The 25,199-nt window shown below is 31.4% G+C and overlaps 1 protein-coding gene across 1 annotated transcript; it reads left to right on the forward strand.

The window, feature by feature from the left end:
* The first annotated feature begins 13,857 nt into the window (after positions 1 to 13,857).
* LOC110639688 (probable LRR receptor-like serine/threonine-protein kinase At2g24230) lies at positions 13,858 to 17,366 on the forward strand. The gene has a single exon (XM_021790737.2). It carries the CDS (start codon positions 14,550 to 14,552, stop codon positions 17,109 to 17,111), a length of 2,562 nt encoding a protein of 853 aa, XP_021646429.2. The 5' UTR covers positions 13,858 to 14,549; the 3' UTR covers positions 17,112 to 17,366.
* Positions 17,367 to 25,199: the final 7,833 nt, after the last annotated feature.

A 25,199-nucleotide genomic window follows, 5' to 3' on the forward strand; every position in this document is an offset into this window, starting at 1 on the left:
CATGTTGAGTAAACCAGCCAAGGTGCATTCCCGTTTAGTCATATGGAAATTTGTCACAAAATTCCCAAAAGACTCAGGAAGGGACTGAAGGATCAAATCCGTCTGCAGTTGAAAATCCATGTTAAATCCAAGATGTTCCAGCTGCTCAATCAGCCGAATCATCTTGTGGACATGATCCCCAACATTCTGTCCCTTAGACATCCTCATGCGGAACAGCTGTCTAGATATCTCATACCTAGCATTCCTGCTGTGCTCACTATACAACTCTTGTAGGTGAAGGAGGATCTCACTCGCACTCTGCATGTTCTCATGCTGCTTCTGTAACTCATTACTCATAGAAGCAAGCATGTAACACTTGGCTCTTATATCATGCTCCTTTCACTTGTCCAAAGTTTCATGTTCCTCTTGTGTGGCCTCTGGAGGTAAGGGACCAGGAACATTTAAGTCTAGAACATATCCTATATGTTCAAGGTTCAGGACAAGTTTCAAATTTCTTAGCCAATCAGATAGATTAGGTCCTGTCAACCTATTGCGATCAAGTATGCTTGCAAGGATATTGGATGGTGGTGGTTGTTGTGTGCTCATTATTATCAGAAAATTAACTGCAGAAAATAACCAGATTAATTAGTAAATGTATCATGTAAATAACCAAAATGATTATGGTCTTTTAATAAAATTGGTCCTCCCACTGACTTAGCGAATCCTACACTTCCAAAGTAGAAAACGTAAATCCTAGTTGGATGGATTTCTAGTGGGTGATTGAATTCTTATAGTTCTATTGATCATCCTCAGGTACATCCATTATTGGAATTACAATAAACTATAAGTGAGCAACTTCTTGCCCATCACATCTCATGTGAGGTTCAATCCTTTACCTAGCCCCTAATGCTCAAAATCTCAGGTACATCCATTATTGACTTATCTTGCATTAGTTAAGTTGATCTCATTGAGCCAGTAATTATGCAAATAATTTTAATGTCCTCAGGAACATCCAATATTAGCCACCAAACCATTTACATATTTACAACATCTCATGCTTAACAATTATTCTTAAGAAAATCTCTTAAATTAATTGCATCTTATGCAAGTATTTAAAATTTCTTAAAATAATTACCTCAATGGAGAGCCCATGTTATAATTACTTTAATTATACCATTTCCAACTTAATCATTTGTTTGGAAGATTTTATGGTCATCCTAATTACTATTAAGGTCTCACTTTGCACATTATCCAATTAGCATGCATATATCATATACTAGCATACATTCCCATACATCTCATGCATTCACGGATAATAAATATGGTATAATCATGGACTTTCTAAGGGATTCAATTCTGAGCCACCAAGAATTGAATCAGGGCATTCCTAGGTGCATTTCATTCATTCATATTACAAGAGTTGCTGAAAGAGTACATAATCAACACTTGATCTTGAATTCCTCCCACTGGTCCCACCAATACTCTTGACCTCCTTGATCTTCTTGCAATCCAATTACATAGTAATCCTTGGCATACCAAGGCAAATTTACAAGAACTAAATAAATGAAATTACAACCCAAAAATTATTACAACCTTAATAATACATGCCCAAAAATAAATTAATTTAAATTACAACCCAAAGAAACATAAAAGAAATAAATTCAATCACATTGGTCTTTTATAGTCCATGATCATCCATCATGCATATCACTATTTAACAATTAAATAAAACATACATACATAAATTAAATTGAATATCACATATTCAACTTAAAAATCCAGATTTGAATATGATTCAAACAAATTTAAAATTCAGATTTGAATCACATTCAAACAAATTTAAAAATTCAGATTTGAATTACATTCAAACAAATTCAAAAAATTCAGATTTGAATCACATTCAAACAACTTTAACAATTCAGATTTGAATCATATTCAAACAACTATTAAAATTCAGATTTGAATCACATTCAAACAACTTTAAAAATTCAGATTTGAATCATATTTAAACAACTTTAAAAATTCAGATTTGAATCACATTCAAACAATTTTTAAAATTCAGATTTGAATCAAAATTTAATTGTGTGATTTAAAACTCTAATTAAACAATTTAATTAGACATAAAATGGACATAATTATGAGCATTAGATCATACAACAATTGCACAAATATTGCTCAAAACCATAAGCACCATAAGGGATGAACAAACCTTGCGCACACAATGGTGTTCATCACCAAGCCGCCACCTTTCTTAGCAAACAGCAATGGATCTATCATCTCATGATCATACCACACAATTAAATCATATAATCAACAATCTAAATGGCAAATATAGTGGCTCTGATACCAATTGAAGGAGTGGAAGCATGAAAAACATAAGTTTATATCATTGAATTCAAAAATTTTTCACCTAGGGTCACATGCATCATGCAAGATTTATTTTTATCTATTTGATTTCAATGATAAACAACATATTAAAACTCTTTTAATATGTTTTTGGATCTACATTTGCCATTTAAGATTTTAGAATTAATCAGATTAATTTTAAGAACCCCTAGATTAGATCAAGAACAAGTGCACTAACCTCTTGATGTATTGCAGTGTGTTTGGCACCTTTGGGATGCGTCTTTAGGACACCAGATGTTGTCCATCTAGCTTGTCCACACCAAGATCACCTATGGAAGCCTTTGAACAGCTTCTAAAGCTTTTTATATGAATTAAAAAATCAAGTTTTGCCTTTTGAGAGATTCACCTTTGGGATGCGTCTTTAGGACACCAGATGTTGTCCCTCTAGCTTGTCCACACCAAGATCACCTATGAAAGCCTTTGAACAGCTTCTAAAGCTTTTTCTATGAATTAGAAAATCAAGTTTTGCCTTTTGAGAGATTACAGATGTAAACAGGACACTAGAAACAATTTCTAGTATTTTTAATTCAAGAGATTGATGGCTAATCTCTTTGAATTGATGAGAGATGAAGAAGAAGAGAGGAGAGATGTTCTTTGGGTGGCGGCACCAAAGAAGAACAGCAGCCCACACGTTTTACTCTTTCATAACAACACTTATATAGCTAGGTCATCACTTAAAACCCTTGCCACATGTCACCTTTTGATTAACTCTAGGTTTAATTGACCCAATCACATTGTGCCAAGTGTGAAACCTATATTTAATCTTGACTTTGATCATCTTACATGATTAAAAGACATATGGCAAGCTTATGTGTAGTGACATGTGTCACCATCTCATAGTGCCACATGTCATCCTGTGAAATGACCAAAATACCCCTGTGTCTTAATTTTGAGTTCTCAACTCAAAATAATTATTTCTCTTCTTCTAATCAATTTATATCAAATATAAATTAATTAATTAATCTCTATTAATTAATTTCTCATTAATTAAATTCATATTTAAACACTTTAAATATAAATTTAACTTATATTATACATCTAATAACCTAGATTTGGTTTTAAGCTATGCTAGGGACTTTGCAATCTAATTGCAAACCAAACCTATTTAATTAATCAATTAACTCTTTAATTAATTAATTAAATCATATTTAATTTGGTGATTACTTGTGTATGTGTGTGACTTACTAGGCTCATCACTAATTGGCAATGAGACATGATATCAACTCTTAATATCATCGGAACTCTTTCTTACCATAAATGATTTCTCTAAATCATTTTATGCACCTCATAGACCATGGTTAACACCTAGCATAGCATGCCATGGCCACCCAATTAGTAATAAGGTTTACCTTAAATGAACCTATAATCATATGTTACCATGCACTAGAATCTCTCTGTTACAAAATCCCAATCCGAGCTGGAGTCATGGTTTGTGTCAAACCCCATTTGCTATGAATATTATGTTCTCTTTTAATTCCAGTTCTTGATTAAAAAGATTTTCTCATCAGAAACTCTTTTTTGATTAAATCTATCTGTCCTGGCTAGGAACTTGAAACATCAAGAACAATTAAATGAACATAGGATTTTATCCCTATTTACTTAGAGGAACAGATTCCATCTTGATCAACACCTACCTCCATATATAACTAGTAGGAGCCAACACATGCCCATATACCCATCAACAGTACAAGTATGAAAGCAGTATCAAACTCAAACCACCTATATACAAGATAACTGTGCTATCTCAGGTCTAAAGATTATATGCACTGATATGATTTATGACAATGCACTAATAAGAGTAAACTCCATGTGCTTGTCATAAATGTCACTGGTTCAGCCTACTTATCATGTATAAGTGACTATCATGTTTGTTATATGACATGAGACTCACCATTCCATCTTATTTACATCTCATATAAATAACTTGGGAACAAACATGATTACAATATTCCTGGATAAGTCATGTCCTTATTGTGAAGTATCCTCGATTGTGAACCTATTTATGATACTTTGTGCTAGAAATACTGTCACTCACATTCTTAACAACTTAAGAATAGAATTTCTAATAAAATATCAATGGACCTTTTCTATTACACATAAATATATTATGTAAACGGAAAAGTGAAGATGCCTTTTATTAATAAAAGATGTACAAGATACATACTAAATGATATGCTCTAGGGCATACTACTAACATTCAGGCCAAAATGCATGTGTGCTCCTTTGGCTCAATGGAATCTTAAGGAGCCAGTCATAAGACTTCTGCTGTCTTTTTTGTTTCAATTGCTTCATATGTAGCCAAAACTCATAACTATGAGTGCTCTTTGTTGAATTCCAGAATTCATCTCTCAACATCAAACTAGGGAACTCCTTCTTGAAATTCATAGATGAATGCCTGCAGCAAAATCTATGACATGCATTGGGGAAAATTTCATTAACTGCATCAAGCAATCCCTACATAAAACAAAATTAAATTATTTCATTATATAATACAAATAAAATGATAAAAGAATAAAATTTAAATAATTAAATGATTATTTACCTTCTGTCTATCTGACATAAAAGTCAGAGGCTTCTCATTAGTGCCTCCCCCAATGCAAGTGTATAAATTCTTAAGAAAAAAATCCCAGCTTTCTCTACATTCTGCCTATACTATAGTAAAAGTATGTGGTAACACCCCTTTATTACTATCCAAGATATTAGCAGATAAGAAAATACTTCCATATAGCCCCTTCAAATGACACCCATCTAGACTAATGAATGGCCTACACCCATTCTGAAATCCAGTTATTATTGGGTCAAACAAAATCCATATCCTTTGAAACACCAAGGGGTCATCCTCATTGATTCTAGTAGCAGGTTGAATCTTCACTACAGTTACAAGGTTATACAACTGCAAGTAATATATATACTTCTGCAACTTCTTAAAACTTTCATCATGCAAACCTAAATTTTGATATTCGGCATTGCACCTAGCCCTGTACATTTGCCACACAGGTACTTGTATACCCCATTACTCTAAAAGCTCATGCTGCATGAGGTTAAAGCTCATGTCAGGATCTGCTCTCAACTTCCCCTTTAGCTTTTCAACAATCCACTTAGTGTTAGAGTTATAGTTTTGATTTACTAAAGGTCTCATGCATTTATGCTCATCAATCAGAGATTTAATCATGAAGGTCATCTTGTCAGATAATACAGATGCATGAAATCTCCATGCACAATCTTTACTGCTGCACTTAGCTGTCAATCTGACTGAGTCATTCTTGATTCTTATTGTATCATAACCCCCCTTTAATAGCATAGTCCCTTAATGCATCTCTAATTTTATTAATGTTCTTAAATACCTAACCCTCTTTGAATATAATTTCTTCTCCATCTATTTGCTTGAATGGGTCAACATACATACCTTGATAAGGATCAATTTATTTTTTCTTCCTATGCATATGATCATAATTCTCATTTTCATTATCATCAACATCTACCTAATTATCACTGGCATAATTAGACAATCCATCATCTTCACTATCATCAAGTACAAAGTCCTCATTAGATTCTTTTGTACTAATTGCATTATCAAACATCACTTCTTTAGGATAATCACCATTATCCTCAATCTCAGTTAATGATATCTCATTTTCAAATTCACCATCAGGCAATACATTGGTTTTTTCACCCCTTCCTCTCATTGAAACACTGCTGCCACTTCCTCTCATGGACACACTATTACCCCTTCCTCTAATAGACACACTGCTTCCCCTTCCTCTCATGGACACATTACTTCCCCTTCCTCTAAGTGGCAAACTCCTACCCTTTTCCCTTATGTTAATAGCCATACCACTTCCCATAGTGTTCATAGACATATCCCTTTCTACATTATCAGGTGTAGAACCCTGAGTGCCAAGGCCATTAATAACATTACCAACTTTACTAACATTTTCACTTGGCAACTCATTACCAACATTAGTAACATTCTCACCAGGCAACTCATTGCCAGCATTAGCAACATTACTGCCCTTATCTTCACTAGGCAACTCAGTGCAAATAAGTCCATTCTTAACACTAACAACTAAAGGCAACCTACGGCTATCCTTGTATAACTCAAAAACCAACATTAAATCATCATCATCCTCCACTGACAAACCATTCCCAGCAACAAATTTCACAAAACATGCAGCAATGTCAAACATCCTATACACATCACTCAACAATTCTATATAAGAGTACCTATCTACTGGCACATTTAATATTTCATCAGTTTGCTCATTGTTGGTTAGAACCAGGGTGTAATAGCCTTAGATAGTCATCCTTTCACAACTATACATATGTGAATAAAAAAATACAATTAAAACCCTAATCCAAAAACCTTCAGATTATATAAATACATAACCATGCAGTTAGTTTACATAACCATGCAATTAGTTTATTATAACTACTAAAAATTGCATATTTATTACAAACCTACCATTGTACTGCACATACCAGTAAGCAACACCCACAAGCATTCATGTATAAAAAAAATTATATACACAGTGACATTAACACATAAATATCAATATATCTCCATGAAATATGTTACCCTTACCCCGCTTTTGTCGATAGCAATCTAGCACATAAGGACCACACACCACACTTGGGAAATGTCTGTACTGAAGTCAAAATCTCTTTCTTTTGTGCCAAATTATCCTTGGGTGCAATGCGATAATTGGGTGATAGAAAATTTTTAGATAAAAAATGAAGCTTTTGACCTAATGGGACATAGAGCATATGGGTGAGAGTGACAGTGGGAGAGGGTTAAGGATTCCAAAATTAGGGGAAATGGTTTTTTAATTTGTTTGTCTATAGGGGCATAATTGTCGTTTCATGTTGTTAAGGGCAAAATGGGATTTTAAAAATCTTCTCTCCCTTTTAGACGGAAAAAGATAATGGAAAATAGATGGAAGGACCATTTAGTTAATAAAGGAAAAGTACAGAGACATTTTCATGAGTTTTTGAAAATACAAGGACTAACTTACAAAATATTTTACTATTCTACACTTCATTTATTTTTCTTTGAAAATCAAATATGATATTAATTTTTAAATGCATTATTTTTGTTTTTAATTCATTGGCTTTGATTAAAACACAATCTCAAAATGTCATTGATTTGGAGATTAACTTTAAAGTTGATTAATAATTTTTTTTTCATTAATCCTTTTTTTTTTTTTTACATAGAAATGGCAACGAGTCAAGCATTTGATAGTATATAATTAAGTTGGAATGAGTAAGAATTTGAAAAACAATACCCGCATTAACTTTGGGTTGAATTCAGATTTTCTATGTTGAGTTTGAGTACCAATTACTCAAAATCATTTATATAAATAATTAATTAAATATAAAATTTATATTTTTTTATAATGATATTTATAAATTCTTATATATAATATTTTAAATAATATCCTAACTTCAAAAGGAAGATTAAAATCAGGTAGCTTCAATACTGGTTTAGATGTAATTACAGCCTTCAGCTTCTCAAATGCATCTTGGCAATGACTAGACCATAACCACGTATCATTCTTCTTTAAGAGATCAGTTAAAGGATCAACTTTCTTTGAATAATCAACCAAGAATTTTTTTTAGTAGTTTACAAGTCCTAGAAAAGAATGTAACTCTTGAACTTTTGTTGGAGTAGGCCACTCCATAATAACTTTAATCTTCTTTGGATCTATCCTCACCTTTCTTTGGCTCACAGGATGTATCAAGAACATAATTTCTTTTTTGGCAAACTCACTTTTCTCCACTTTGACATACACTTCAATTGTTCCATCACAACTCCAAGTGCGTCAAGCGATTCTCAAAGGTCCTGCTATAAATGACAATGTCTTCCAAATAAACAACAACAAAGTCATCAAGGAAATCATATAAAACATCATTCATTAGATTGCAAAATGTAGCAGGAGCATTTGTCAAGTTGAATGGCATGACTAAAATTTCATCGGAGCCATATCTAGTAACATAAGTAGTCTTTGATTCATCCCTTTCAATTATTCTCACTTGCCAATAACTAGTCTGCAGATCCAACTTTGTAAATCAGCATGCATTGCTCAACAGATCCATTAAATCTTGGATAAAAGGTATCAGGTACTTATTCTTCACAGTAACTTTGTTTAGTGCTCTATAGTCAATACACATCCTCAAGTGTTCTTTTTTTATTTAGGATAGAACAGAAGCATCGTATGGGGCTTTCAAAGGTTGTATGTAGTCATCCTCTCATTCACTTGTTTCTGCAACTCAGCAAGCTCCAATGGAGACATTTTTTATGGAGCATGTACAAGAGGAAGAGAACCAAGAACCAGCTCAATCTTGTGATCAATTGCACGTCTAGGAGCCATGTCCTATGGCAAATCTGGAGACATAACATCAATAAATCAACCCAACACCTCTACAACAGAATCTGGAACTTCCACTTGCTAGTTAGGTTTTACTTCAATCAAAGCAGCAAGGAAGGTCTCATCACCGCCCCTTAACCCGTTCTCCATTTGTGTTGTGGACAACAAACTACCTTTCTCTTAACCAACAATAGCTTTATCATCTATTGGAGCTATTACCCCATGAACAAAACAAGTTTGCAACTCATCCATAATAAACAAGCGCCTAAATGAGGAATCACAACAACTTTTGCAAGCATAAAGAGATCATTCCCCAAAATAAAGATAAAAAACATTCAAGGGTACTACTAGAAAAGTAACTTTGCCAACCCAGTTTCCACAATTACAACAATATCAGCTACCATATCTATTACATCACGGGCTACTAAAATTATTGTCTTAATTCAATTAGAGCTCCTAGTCAATTTTAAGCTGAGAGTCTTTGCCATCCTCTCTGTAAGAAAGTTATGTGAGGCACTTGTGTTTGCCATAGCCAACATTTTAGCACCATCAAATGTCACCTTCACATACAACAAACCCTTCAAAGGATCTTTCTCTGTGGAAATTGCATTCAGCACATGCATAGGATTAACAACCAAGGGACTTTCAGATTCATCAACTACAACATTCTTGTTATTCTTAGCCACAACAGCACTGAGTTTTTCTTTGTTGGGGCAATCTTTAGCACAGTGAAAGCCATTGCACAAGAAACACCCTTGATTGCTTTTAGAATTTTTAGATTGAAGGTTCTAGCCATATCCTTTTTCTTTATAAATTATTAATAAAAAATATTATATGTATATTAATTAAAATATCTAAAATTAAATGAATTTAAATATTATTTGAATAATAATAATCATATTTGAGATGAATTTAACTAATTAAAAAATAAATTTTAATCAAATTTAAGGTGAATTTAGATAATAATAATATTAATCGAATTGAGATTAAGTAATTAGCCCCCGAGTTGGGAACTTAAGGAATTTGGAAACTAAAGGAGTGAGTACGTCTCCCTTGCCCTTATTGAGCGTACCCATTCAAAAAAAAATACTTGTATAAAAATAATAATAAAATATTTAAATTGTCCAAATGAAAGATACATTCTATTCATTTATTGACTTTGCAAAGCCTTTCTATCAATCTAATATAATTATCATCAAATTTATTTTTTTTAACTGAAAATAAACTTTATATCAAACTATACTGAAAAATACTTCTAAAAAAAATATAATATTAACAATTTTTATAGTGAAAAATAACATATTTTCATGAAAAAGAGCATAAAATAAAATTAAATATTAAAAATGATCTATTTTTAATGAATATAATTATTAAAAAAATTATAATGCAAAATATTAAAATAAAAATGTAATAAAGAAAATAGAGAGGTAATCACAAAGTGAATATACTTATCAATAATTATCTTAAGAAATTTTTAAACGATTAAAAGAAATTTTTCTCTAATTTTCTTATCAGAATTCGAGTTTTAAAATCAGACCATAAATGGAATATTTCTTTCCTTTACAAATGAGATTTTTTTTCCCAAATAAATTCTAATTTTTAATATGACACCACAAATTAAAATTTTCTATCTCCAACAAGTTATTGGGAAATTCCATTAAGAACTTTTAATTTAATATAAGATTAATTTTATATAAAAATGAATACAATATATTTTAAATTAAATATTTATATTATATAAAATTTATTAAGTATATATAATTAAAATAATAAATGTATAAATATCAATATAAATATTTCATTTATAATTATTAAAATTATTTTTATATAAAATTAAACTTATAATAATTAAGGATGGCAACGAGTAGAGCTGTACTGTTCCGAATGCAGTTCGGTTCAGTTCTTTGTAAGGACTAGAACCAGGACGACATAATTTCGGTTCTTTTAGTTTTTAAAACCAAAAGAGGAACCAAATTTTGATTTCGGTTCTAATTAGGTTTTAAGTGCTTTTAGTTTGGGTTCGATTCTAGTTTTGGTTCTGCTTTTGATTCTAATTCCAGTTTTAATTCGATTCAATTCTTGATTCCTATCCTTAAAATTACAGTATTATTGTATTCCTTTTAAAAGAATAAAAACAATTATATTTTTAACATTAAAATATCAATAAAAATAATAGTGCTAATATTAAAATAATAATATCAATATCTAAATAAAATACCAATAAAATAACATAAATATAATAACTTACTCAAGAGATATATTAAAATTAAACTAATAATTCTCACATAAATATACAAGATACCACTAAATATCTATAATGTTGGCACTGAGTAGGGATAACTCAGTGGATCAGCATTATGCTTAGATCCCTTTAGCTCGTGGCGCTTGAGTTGTTATGCTATAAGGGGTTAGAGTTGTGTCTCTGTTAAAAGCTTAAACTTTTGGCAAGGTAGTATGTGCTCGATCGTACACATGATAAGTTATATAATATTTCCATTTAAATTATAAAATAATAGTAAATCAATGAGTATAATATGAGTTAAGATTAATGTAACCTAAGTCAAGAGTATAAAATTATGTAATTTTTTGCTTTAGAGAAATTTTTTATTATATTTTCATTTAACTCTTTAAAGTTAAAATTTTGTTAGACAATGTATAATTTTTACTAATTTAAATTTTGATTCACAATACTAAGTATTAAAAATAATTTTAATTTTAATATAGTAAATGTTTATAAAAATTTTATAGATTATAATTAAAACTTTTTCAAATTAAAAATAAGATAACTAATGTAATATTAAATTTAGTGAATTCAATTATTGACATCGACTCTTAAATATTGTTTTGGCTCACACTCTCCACTATCACCACACACTTCACAAAATATTTTATTCAGATCGCTGACATTTTGAGTGGACCATAATTTAATTCTATAAAATAACACATACATAAATTAATCACTTCATAAGATGTATCTTAATAAATATATTTTACTATCTTATATATATTTTTCAATTATATAATTTTTTTTAAATATACTACATGATTAAAAGGTGATTAATAAGATAAGTAATGACTATAAAGTGATTTAATATATTTATAATTAAAAATAATAAAAGTGAATATTAGATTACATATACATACTTATAATTAATAACTAATTAAATTATGTATATAATAATCTTAATTGCATATGATATATATAATTTTACTGAAACTATATAATATGTGTAAAATATATAAAAAATACATATGTATAAAATTAGTTTTTCAGTTTAGTTTCGGTTTTGTCTGGTTTCGATTCGGTTCTTGATGAAGAATCAGAATCGAACCAAAATAATAAAACAATTTTGGTTTGATTTGATTCCTACAATAACAATTCTTTTTTAGTTTCAGTTTGATTTTTCAGTTCAGTTCGGATCCCAAAAACTGTGCATAGCCTTAGCAATGAGTAAAGTATTTGTAGGTATATGATCCAACTGAGTACTAATAACATGAGTTTGGATAATATATAATCGGATTAAGTATTGCATATTAGGTCTCCATTATCTGAACCCATTATAAATAACTAATTAAAATATAAAATATATATTTTTATAATAATATTTATAAATTTTTATATATTAAATTTTCAATAAATAGAATTTAAATATTTTATAGAATTATTAATTTTTAAAACGTAAATTAATAATAATAAAAAAATTTATTTAGATTATTAATTAAAATGTGTAAAATTAAATCAATTTAATATTATTCGGGTAATAATAATCAGATATGGAATGGCTACGAGTATTAACAATATTTACTTGGTTTAGATTTGGATAAGGTGATTCATGAGTACTCTATTTATTACCATCTCTAATAATAATTGCATTAAAAATTATGTATCAAGTATAATTTGATCTTGAAGTTTGACAAAACTTATAATTTATTCTGTATATTTTCAAAATTAAGCAGTTTAGTTTTTGAAATATAATAAAATCTATAACTTAGTTTCTGCCATCAAAATTTAAATTAAATTGCCCTTAATTTTAACAAAAATGATCAAAATACTTTTAACTCTATTTTTGATCTAAAAATAATTTAATCCCTAAGATTTTATTTTATTAGCAATTTAATTCCTGATATTTACTTAAACTTATAAATTAGTCCCTGTGGTTTTAAAAGTAAGTAATTTATTATTTGATATTTTAATAAACCTACAAGTTAGTCCCTACTGTTAAAATTATAGTTAATTCCTCATTAAACTAAGAAAAAAATATTAAAATGCTTTTAACTCTATTTTCAATATTAAAATATTTTAGTTCTTGAAGTTTTATTTTAATAACAATTTGAATATATACTCATATTTTTTTTCTTTTTCTTTTTATATATAACAATATAATATAATATAGGAAAATATTATAGATTGATATATATATATATATATATATATATGTCATTAAAATAATAATGACATAAATAGAATTTTACAAAATTATAAGGGCATATATATAAATAGTTATAATATTTAATTGTCAATATATAAAATATATAGATGATTTTATAATTAATAAAAAAAATTTAAGGACCTTATAGTAATTAATTTATATTTAAATAATTTAAATTTAAAATTTTTTAATTTAATGAAACTCACATTTTAAAAATATATAAATTAAATTATTAATAAAACAAAATCTAAAGGATTAAATTGTTGAGAAAATAAAATCTTAAGATTAAATTACTTTCAAATTAAAAATCAATGTAAGGAAATTTTGATATTTTTATTAAAATTAATAGTAATTTAATTAAATTTTAACTGCAGAAATTAGAGATTAAATTACTTAATTTTAAAAATATAAAATTAAATTTTAAGTTTTGTTAAATTTGAGGTTAAATTATAGATTACTAAAAAATTATTTATTTTCTCTTGCTAATTTGAAATTATTATATATAAATAGAATTAAAAATAAAATAAAATTGACAATATATCATGATAAGTGTTAGCCATGGCGGCAGAAATTACTCGCATTATTTAATCTCTCAAAGATCATTGCTATTAATAAATAAATAAATAAAAATAAAAAGATCATTGCCATTACAGTTACGGAAATGAAAACAACGCTCCGCTCCATTAGTAGAGAGAATGATTATCACAAACACTTCAATGAAGAATCATTAAATACCCTTCACCAACAAGCGTTGAAAAAATTCACCAACCCTATTTATGAACCCCAAACTCTGTTCTGTCCGCTCTATAGCCTCTTGCTATGCTTTTCTCATATAGCTTTGTTCTGTCTGTCTGTGTTACTGTTAGGCCTTAGGAGTAGATTTTCCTTTTCATTTTATGTTTTTCAAATGGATATATAGCTCAAGTGCTTCTTGACCTCTGTTATTTCCTTTTGTTTTTGTTCGCTTTCACTGGCCTTCATAGCCAGACAAGATATGCTCACATTCCCTCTTAAAACTGCAAAACTTTCATCAGTCCTCAAATACCCAGTTCTTATATCTATACTAGTTTCTTCTTTTTGGGCTTTCAGATTCTAGTTGTGGTTTTTCCCGAGCAATACAAAAGCACCTCATGTTTGTTGTTGTGGCACTCTACTTGTCTGGGAGAGCCCTTAAGCCCAAAATCATTCTGCATGCTAGTTTCAATGGAGCTGCAGAGGCTTAAAGTATTGTCTGAGATGTACCCAGACGCATGTACGATATAGAGGTGGTTGTGTTTTAAATCATTGGGGAGAGGGTTTTGCGGTGGGTTTGGTTTCCTGGTTCAATTTTGCTTCTCTATTCTCTGTGGGTTTCGGGCTTTGATTCCAAATGGATTTTGGTTTCTTTGGTTCTATCTTGGTTCTTTCAATGTTCTTCAAGCCTTTAACTTGTCAACAGCCCAATACAGATGCTTTCTTTGTCTCTGAGTTTTTGAAGAAGATGAACTTCACCTCTTCACCACTCTACAATTTCTCTGCTCCTGTTTGTTTGTGGGAAGGAGTGTTCTGTGATGCCAAAGAAAATGTTTTGCGGTTAGTAGCTTCTGGTTATGGTCTCTCTGGTTCCATTCCTGATACCACCATTGGCAAGCTAACCAAGCTCCATACTTTGGATCTTAGCAACAACAAAATCACTGCTTTGCCTTCAGATTTGTGGAGTTTGAGCTCTCTTACGACCCTCAATCTCTCTTCCAACCAGATTTCCGGGCCCCTGTCCAACAACATTGATAATTTTGGTCTGCTCGAAACATTTGATCTGTCAAGTAACAGTTTTAGTGGAGAAATTCCTGCAGTAATAAGCTCCCTTTCAAGGTTGAGAGTTCTAAAGCTGGACAGAAATGGGTTTCAAGGAAGCATTCCATTGGGAATTCTAAGTTGCCAGTCACTGACTTACGTTGATATTTCCTTGAACAAACTGAATGGCTCCTTGCCAGATGGTTTTGGTGCTGCATTTCCTGAACTCAAAACATTAAACCTTGCAGGAAACAAGATCGAAGGGCGGGACTCTGATTTTTCACAAATGAAATCCATCACTAGTCTCAATATCTCTGGGAATTTGTTTCATGGTTCAGTTATGGGTGTGTTTCTGGAAAAATTGGAGGTGATAGACCTGAGCAGGAACCAGTTTCAAGGTCATGTTTCTCAGGTACAATTCAATTGTAGCTACAATTGGTCTCATTTGATTTATTTGGACTTGTCTGAGAATCAACTTAGTGGAGATATTTTCCCCTATCTAAATCAAGCCCAGAATCTCAAATACCTTAATCTTGCGTTCAATAGATTTGCTAGGCAGGAATTCCCACGAATTGATATGCTTCGGGATGTAGAATATCTCAATTTGTCTAAAACTAGTCTCATTGGCCATATTCCTGGTGAAATTGCACAATTGAATAATCTGCGAACACTTGATCTGTCTGAGAACTATCTCACTGGCCAAATTCCTTTATTACCTACCAAAAACCTCCAAGTTCTTGATGTTTCACACAACAATTTGAGTGGACATATCCCAGTTCCCCTCTTACAAAAACTCCAATGGATGGAAAGATTCAACCTCTCTTACAACAACTTGACCCTTTGTGCTTCTGAATTTTCCTCTGAAACCTCCCAAAAACAATTCTATGGATCATTAAACAGCTGCCCAGTTGCAGCAAATCCAGGCCTCTTTAAAAGAAAAGCTACCCAACAAAAGGGATTAAAACTAGCTCTTGCCTTAGCCCTCTCAATGTTCAGCTTGCTCGTTGGGCTACTATTTCTAGCTATCAGTTGCAGAAGGAAATCTAGGATGTGGGCACTAAAACAAACATCGTACAAAGAAGAACAAAATATTTCAGGCCCATTCTCATTCCAGACTGATTCAACCACATGGGTTGCTGATGTTAAGCAGGCAACATCAGTCCCTGTAGTGATTTTTGAGAAGCCATTGCTGAATATCACTTTTGCAGACCTCTTATCTGCAACTTCAAGTTTTGACAGAGGCACCCTTTTGGCCGAAGGGAAGTTTGGGCCTGTTTACAGGGGATTTCTTCCTGGTGGAATTCATGTTGCTGTTAAAGTTTTAGTCCACGGATCTACATTGACAGACGAAGAAGCTGCGAGAGAGCTTGAGTATCTTGGTCGAGTTAAGCATCCCAATCTTGTTCCACTGACTGGATATTGCATAGCAGGAGATCAAAGAATTGCTATCTATGATTACATGGAGAATGGGAACTTGCAGAATTTACTCCATGACTTGCCACTTGGTGTCCTAACGACTGAAGATTGGAGCATGGACACATGGGAAGAACATGATAATAATGGCATTCAAAATGTTGGCTCTGAAGGGTTATTAACAACCTGGAGATTCCGACACAAAATTTCTCTCGCCACTGCTCGTGCATTGGCATTTCTTCATCATGGTTGCTCACCCCCACTTATTCATAGAGACGTCAAAGCAAGCAGTGTTTACCTGGATTATAACCTGGAGCCAAGATTATCTGATTTTGGACTGGCCAAGGTCTTTGGCAATGGTTTACATGAGGAGATTGCTCGTGGCTCACCTGGTTATGTTCCTCCTGAGTTTTCTGATCCAGAAAACAACTGCCCAACACCAAAATCTGATGTTTATTGCTTTGGGGTTGTTTTGTTTGAGCTAATTACAGGGAAAAAACCAGTAGGAGATGATTATCCTGGAGAGAAAGATGCAACTTTGGTGAGTTGGGCTAGAGGATTGGTAAGGAAGAACCAAGGGCCAAGTGCTATTGATTCAAAAATCCGTGATACTGGACCAGAACATGAAATGGAGGAGGCCCTCAAGATAGCATATCTGTGCACAGCAGACATCCCCTCGAAGCGTCCAAGCATGCAGCAGATAGTTGGACTTCTTAAAGATATTGAATCTGCGGTTCATCAATGATAAGCACATATATGGAAGCTGGTTTCTGTGGCTTTTTATTATATAGATCTTTTGCTTTTTGTCTTTGTATTGATTTATTTCTGTGCTGCCATAAGGAGGGATTGTACAGCAGTTCTTGAAAATCTGTTTTTGATCTTTACCTTACCTTCATTGGTGGCGTAGAAGTTTAATTTATGCACACAGAGTTTAATCCTTGAAAGCTAATATTCTTCTTTATAGTGCTCAAATGATCATACTAGTATTTATTTAGTTTTAGCCTTGTGTTAATAGCAGCTTCAATTCTTAAACGTGTACAAAGCTTTCAACTTACATTAGGGAGGTACATGTAACTTTTATTGCTTGGAGTACATATGGAATATGTTTTTCCTATTGGAGCAAAAGCCAGGTTGAATTGGAAAAGTTTAGCAGTGTTAGCAGTTATGAATTGCGTCTCTCTTCTAGAGGTAGTTGCCTGAAGCTTGTGCCTTGCAACTTGTAAAGGTATATGGGAGGCATTTAGGCAGGGCAGGTAATGAGGAGGGGTGGTCCTGAAATAGGATCACCACTAGAGTTCTGGGTTTCCATAAACTTAAATGCATAAAAAATTGTACTAAATGCATCCAGGACCACTACCAGACACTTTAATGGAGATCAAGGGATCTCTGTGTTTATATGAAGCAAAGGACATGTGATTCTTGATATCAACATAAATTGGAACCCACTACCCAACAAAATTTAGCCATACCCTCCATCTCCATGCATCCTTCACATTTATAATCAGAATACCTGTCTCCAGGAAACTTTTTCTCTGGAAAACTATACATGTTGCCAATTAATCTGCCTCTCAGGCCAAATGAGATAAATCCACAGGGTTAGAGGAGCGGATACTGAGAAAAAAATAGATGAGATTCCATTCATTTTCATGACTAATCTGAAAATTATGAAGTTATGCACAAAATATTGACCTCAGGTCTTATTTTTATATTATTTATCAATCTAATATAAACAAATATTTCCTTTGCACTGAGAATATATTCAAAAAGATTTTTTTTTTCCAAAAAAGGATATATTGTTGAATTCCCATCACATGTATGCGTCAAGAATATTTATGGCAAATCATTATAAAATATATATGAAGAAAGAGAGTGAGTAGTCATTTCTTTCTTACAAGGCATGGTTGGTTTGTATTAGAGAAGAAAAATGAAGTTTGCAAGCAACAATTTTCCACACCTACTTTGAAACAATAATAATGTGATATAATTAGCAATGTCAATAAGTCATAGAGTGTCAGAAGAGTGTTGAATTGATGATGTTCATATCCTTATGTGCCCAATTGGTGAGAACAGTAAAATGTCAATCTCAATCATCAAGGTCAAGAGCACGATTTATCTTTTCTAAAGGCTTTTTTTTTTTCCTAATTTTAATTATGCTTCTTAGAACTGATGTCATCATCAGCTACCCATGGAAGGCTCTCCTTTTTCTCCCTCCCTAGAGGCTCTAGATCTGAGGTTGTCCCAATGATTTTTCGGTTGGTAGTGGTCACATATCTATAAGATGAGTACATAAAAATATAAATATTAAATAAATATTTGATAATATGATAATAAATAAAATTAAAATTAATTATATTTATTAAATAAAATATAATACGTATTAAAAAAAATAAAAAGAATTATTTAATTTAATTATATACGATATAGAGAATTAAATATTCGATTGTAGAAATATTATGTGGTTTAATATCAATTTGAATTTTATTAATTTCAGTCAAATTTTGATTTTGATTTGAGCCGGATTAATTCTGAATTGGCCCCATCCGCATACAAGATTTGGTGTTGGTGTTATAGTCGTTTTGGATAGAGTGCTTGGGGCTAGTGCTACATATTGGTAATGTACTAACTCCCTCAATTCTGGTGTACTTAAATTAATTAATGAATGAATTGCCTTTGGAAAAAAAAAACCATGCAAGGAAGGGATTTTTTATTTAAAAAAACGAATAGAAAATATAATTGAAGACGAGGATAATTTTTATACTTTGGTTTTTCAACTTTGTCTCACATTTTATTTCTATCTTTTAATCTTAATTTATTATTAAAAAAATTCTTAAATTTTAATATTATTTTATAAAAATATCTCTAACTGATTATATTAGGTTTCTATTAAAAAAGCAATGAAATTATTATTATTTTTTTACCACTTTTTCTTTACTATTAAAAAGTATTGACTGTTTCAATCACCATCTAGATCTATCACAAAAATATTAATGCTATCACATAAAAAGGGAAAGATTTATCTTTTATCAAAAAGTGTTGAAACTGTATTTATAGAATTCACACTATATATCTTAAAGAGATTTTTTTAATTTAGAAACCTGTTATTAAAGGTTAGATGGATTTTTTGTGAAATAAAATTAAAGTTTATGAATTTTTTTAATAACAAATTAATATTAAGGGATAGAAATGAAACATGGGGTAAAATTCAAAGATAAACTATAAAAATTACCCTGAAGGTAATTTTTTTTTTTTAAAGAGAGAATAATGAGGGAAGGGAACTCAAAATTTTATTTAAATTAAAAATGACATTTATTAAATTAAGATTTTAAATGACATTGTTGGAGGCGTATTACTTTGTATAAACTCCTATACTTAATGTGCAAAGCAATGGCTCTTTAGCCTAATAACCATTCTTTATTTTAAAGATTTGAGACATGATTGCACCCAAATTTATTTTTTTTAGACATGATCTTCTTGATTTTAATGTTGGTTTTCTCTCACATTTAAGAAAATTATTTCGAATTATGATAGGTTCAATACTGAGCTCATCACGTTAAGTTTGTGGACAGTAACTAATTATATAAGTTACTCTAAATTATTAGATTATTAGTCTGATAATACAATTTTTAATTATATGAAATTGCATTTTGTTGACAGCGAAGGAGTAGATTGGCTGAATACAAAAGATAAGATTATGAAATTAATGATATGAATTAATGTATCACCGTTCATGTTTATGCCTATAATTTGTTAATTTGTTTCATTTCTCCATTAAAATTTTCCTTTCATTTCAATCCATTTATATTTAAGGATAATGTAAGAGGGGGGCGTGAGGCGAAATATCATCCATTAGAATTATATAAAATACACCAGGTAATGAATGTCCAGGAAAGATGGTGGAGCCACAATGGTCTCACTTAAGTACCACCTCCTTAGACAACATTTCCTAGACATGCACTTCATACAATCCTAATAGAATCAAACAACTGGTAAGTACCATCTTCCCATAACATTACCACGGTACTAAGGATTTATGCCACGAAGGCATATATAGACAGGAGTCGCCATTCGGGTAATAACCTTGACATATTCAGTGTTTCTTTCGAGGGTCATGGATGACAACTACTCCTTGCAGAGTTTCCACAATTGTCATTACCATAGCCCAATGTCTAGGTTTGGGACAGTAGGTACGTAAGGGCAAGGTGTTAGGCACCTCTTACGCTTAGTCTAACCTCGTTAATTCGAGTGCCAGTTTTCTACTAATGTTTCTAAAAGTCTTTTTTATTATTCCTTTATTAAACTTCATCCTAAAAAATGCAATTCTAATCCTACACACGCAAGTAATTCACAAAAGAGTTGTTATTTACACACAATTTTCATGCACAAGTAATTCCTATCTATGGGGTTGCTAATTATTTAAATGATATTTATCAGATGACTAAAATTAATTTATTATTAAGAATTTAATTTACAAACAAATTCAATTTCAAATAACCCTACGTTTCTATTTAACCTAATTAATTAATTTCACCAAGTTACCCTAAGGATAATTGAACTAAGTTAATTATGTACATGTGTAATTTATTCTAATATCACATAAGGCCCAAACAATCACAACCTAATAAAGATTTCTAACATGCAAATTTATTTTACAATTACCAAGTGTTAAATTAAATTTATTTTACATGCCAATGTTAGTTTAATTTACAAACAAGATTAATTTTAATTTACAAAGTATTTATTTAAATTAATTACATGCAAAAGTCAGTTAAATTAAAAACAAAGTTAATTTTAATTTACCAAATAAAAATTCTATTATTACTACAATTTCATGTCAATGGTTATTCGAGGAGTTTAGAGCTACTTACCTGTTGGTAAATGCAGTTGCCATTGGGGCAAGCTACCCTTAAAAAATGGTCTTCTCTTCTAGTATGACAATGATATCCCTGGCTTACTCCAGTTTAGCTCCACATAAGTTCCACGCAAATGCCCTCTTTGATACTTATCTTAGGGCTACTTACCAATTTTATTTGTAATAAAAAAATAAAGAAACTAAAGAAAATAAAAGAAATAAAGAAAATATTAATAACAATTTACATTGGATTCTAACTCTAGTCTCCTAAAGGGTTAAGATTCCTAATTTGTTATAACTACCTAATGGTTGAAACACTTCATAACACTTCTTGAATTAAAAGAAAACAGAAAAATAGATCAAATATCAATGAAAACCCAAGAAAATATAAGAACATGTATAAATATATAATTTTCAAATTCTGGCAGATTAACAGTAGTAAGAAATCCAATTTTTTAAAAATAGTTAGACATGTCTAAAAATCATAAAAAAATTACAGAAGACAGCCTACATATCATACAAGATCATAAAATTTATAAATAAAACAACACTCTTGCTGAATGGTCTACATAAATCTTAACTTTTCTAAGTGACAGAATCATACTATTTTTTTATAAAATTCATAACTCATTAACCACAATAGATATGAATGCAAAACTAATTGGAAAAGATTCATAAGATTCTGAAATTAATTTTAGACACTAGATTTACACAAAAAAATTAAGAAACAAGGGAGATATGGGCTCCACAAGGTGGGTATCCTGCAAATCGGATATTATAGGAACCCTAACTTCAAATAGCCATAACTTATAAAATATTAAAGCTTTTTTAGTGATTCTTGAGCCTAAAATTAATAGAATTTCGTGTAGAATATGAATATAATTTTTACAAATTTTTTACAGATTCAAAAAATAACAAAAAATAAAAAAAATATGAGAGACAGAAACTAAATATGTGCAGAGTTGGGTATCCCCTCAAATTAAACATGATTACATGATCTATACGAATATATAAAATAAATTAAAAACAAAGAACATAGAATTAAATATTACATGGCATAGATCTTGAAAAGAAAATAAAAGAACTAACCTTTAAAAAATATCGCTAGAAAGAAAGAATAACTAAAAGAATTTTGGCTATTCCGCTCTTTAATTTTTTTCTTTTTTTATTTTTTTTATTTTTTGTCTTCTCCTCCCCCTCCCTTTTTTTTTCTTTTTTTATTTTTTATCAGTGGGGTATTTATAGGATTTTGGGAGAGAGGTGTGATAGGGTTTGGAGTCCTAGGGTGATAAAGTTCAGATAACTTAAACAATTAGGATTGCAGAATTTGGGTGAGATTGAGATATGGATGAGGTGTTTCAACCAATAGGAAGAGAGGGGAAGGGGAAGGCACCAATAGGGAGTGAGGAAGAGGTGTGGTAAGGTTTGAAGTCCTAGTGTGATAAGGTTCAGATAACTTAAACAACTGGGATTGAGGGATTTGAGTGAGACTGGGATGTGGGTGAGGTGTTCTAACCAATAGGAAGAGAGGGAAAGAGGGTGGCACCAATAGGGAGTGAGAAAGAGAGTGGGGCCAAAGGGGAAGAGAGAGTTTGTATAGGAGAGGGATAGAGAAAAAGATATTTTCTTATTTAATTTTCAAAAAAATAAATTAAATGAGTCCTATTTAAAATTCATAACTAGGCTTTCTTAGGCTCATGGCGCCCAATTAAACTCAATTAAGTCCATTTAAGAACTACCCATATTAAATTTAAACAAAATAAAATTTTATTTAAATTAAATTAATTTCCCAAAAAAATATATTATTATTACTATTTTTTTCAAGATCATGCCACAAAATTAATAATTTAGCTCCATACCTTCAATTATATCTTACAGTCATATAATTTTTCATCATCGGATTTCCCACGGCCTTAATGAACATACTCATCACAAAAAAAGGGTTTACAGTTTGCCCCCCACTTTGGCGAAAGTTGAAATCAATGCGAAAGCATTGCTCAAGTTTCATCAAAGTGAAACTCAATCTTCTAATAACTATGAAACATTGGCTATAAGGATCGAGTACATCTTGCTTGGTCGACATACTCTATGTTATGAGACTAGCTACAGTCTCATAACTGCGATAACTGTGTCATATGAAAATTGAGTGCATCTTGCTCTGTCGATATACTCTGCATCAAGAGATTAGCTACGGTCTCATAACAGTGATAACTGTGTCATATGAAAATCGAGTGCATCTTGCTCTGTCGTTACATTCTACGTCATGAGACTAGCTACGGTCTCACGACAATGGCAACTGTGTGATTTGAAATGTTGTGGATTCATATTTAGGACCGCAGTCCTAAACTACCTACGTATCCCCCTCGCTATCCTAAAGAAGAATCAAACTCACTCGTAGTTCGACACTTAAAACTATGGTGATGCATGTTCTTTTACGCCTTACACACCTACAGGTGACATGTTGATGCGTGTTCTTCTACGCCTTACACAACTATGCCATATCCCCTAAACAACGTCTAAGGACTTATCAAAAAATATCTGTCATGAAATGTTGTGGGTTCGTATTTAGGACCGCGGTCCTAAACTACCTATGTATCCCCCTCGCTATCCTGAGGAAGAATCAGACCCACTCATAGTTCGACACTTGAAACTGTGGTGATGCATGTTCTTCTACGCCTTACACACCTACAGGTGACATGTTGATGCGTGTTCTTTTACGCCTTACACAACTATGCCATATGCCCTAAATAACGTTTAAGGACTTATCAAAAACATCTGTCATGAAATGTTATGGGTTCATATTTAGGATCGCGGTCTTAAACTACCTACGTATCCCCCTCGCTATCCTGAGGAAGAATCAGACCCCCTCGTAGTTCGACACTTGAAACTGTGGTGATGCATATTCTTCTACGCCTTACACATCTAGAGGTGACATGTTGATGCGTGTTCTTCTATGCCTTACACAACTATGCCAATAGCCCCTAACAATGTCTAAGGACTTATCAAAAAATATCTATTTTATGATTTGAAAAAATTGGGATGACTGGGTCTCAGAACTCTTTTTATGATTTTTGTGCTTTTTGTATGCTACTTCCTATCATGGGCATGCTGATTTTGCTAGAGATTCTACAAAAACTTAGTCTTCTGGGGGACCTCTTTTTGCAAAAACTTTCTTATAACCTCAAAATTTTTGAGAAGAACTGTTCACCAAAAAAGACTTCCTTAAGGTCACAATACAATTTCCTTCTGATTTTTCTTTTTCTTCTCCCCCCCATGCTTCATTATTCTACAGCTATTTCAAAACTTTTTCTGCCTTGACTCGTTTCTCTTCCATGAACTCAACTCTTTGTGCCCTAAATTTTGCCTAAAATGCTCTTTTGAGTTTTCATTTCAGCGGGCTTGCTCTAACTTTTGCCTAAGCGGCCCTTTCAGGTTTTCCACTTAGTGAGCTCTCTTTTTTTCTTTTCATTTTCTTATTCTTTTTCTCTTTTTTTCTTTCTTTTTGAAATTAGAAAATCACCAGGATATTCATATCAAGTACCTATTCTATCATGCTCACAAGACAATAGGTTAAATTAAAACAATGCAGTTCAATTACTTTATCTTTTGATGTATCCCTCAAGACACAAACATTCACAATCATAATTAAATAAAACCTATTCCTAGTTAATGCAATAAAAACTTCTTTATTTATTCAAGTACACCATTACTCCCTCTTACTTTTAGTTTTGCTAAGTTTTCAACCTTTCAAAGTTAGAAATAAGCTTTATAACCTGTTGAATGGCCTTTTCAGGTTTTCCATCTAGATCTTCTCTCATCTCTCTTTTTGCCTAGACCACCTTTTGTAGGTTTTCAATCTAGCATTATTTTATTTTATTTTTTTTTGACCCTTACTATTGCCTAGACCACCTTTTTGCAGGTTTTCAGCCTAGCAGGCCTGTCTCACACAAAGTACCATTTGAGCATGTTTAAATTGACTGGTTC

The sequence above is a fragment of the Hevea brasiliensis genome, chromosome 13 (assembly GCF_030052815.1).
Source record: "Hevea brasiliensis isolate MT/VB/25A 57/8 chromosome 13, ASM3005281v1, whole genome shotgun sequence".
Lineage (NCBI taxonomy): Eukaryota > Viridiplantae > Streptophyta > Magnoliopsida > Malpighiales > Euphorbiaceae > Hevea > Hevea brasiliensis.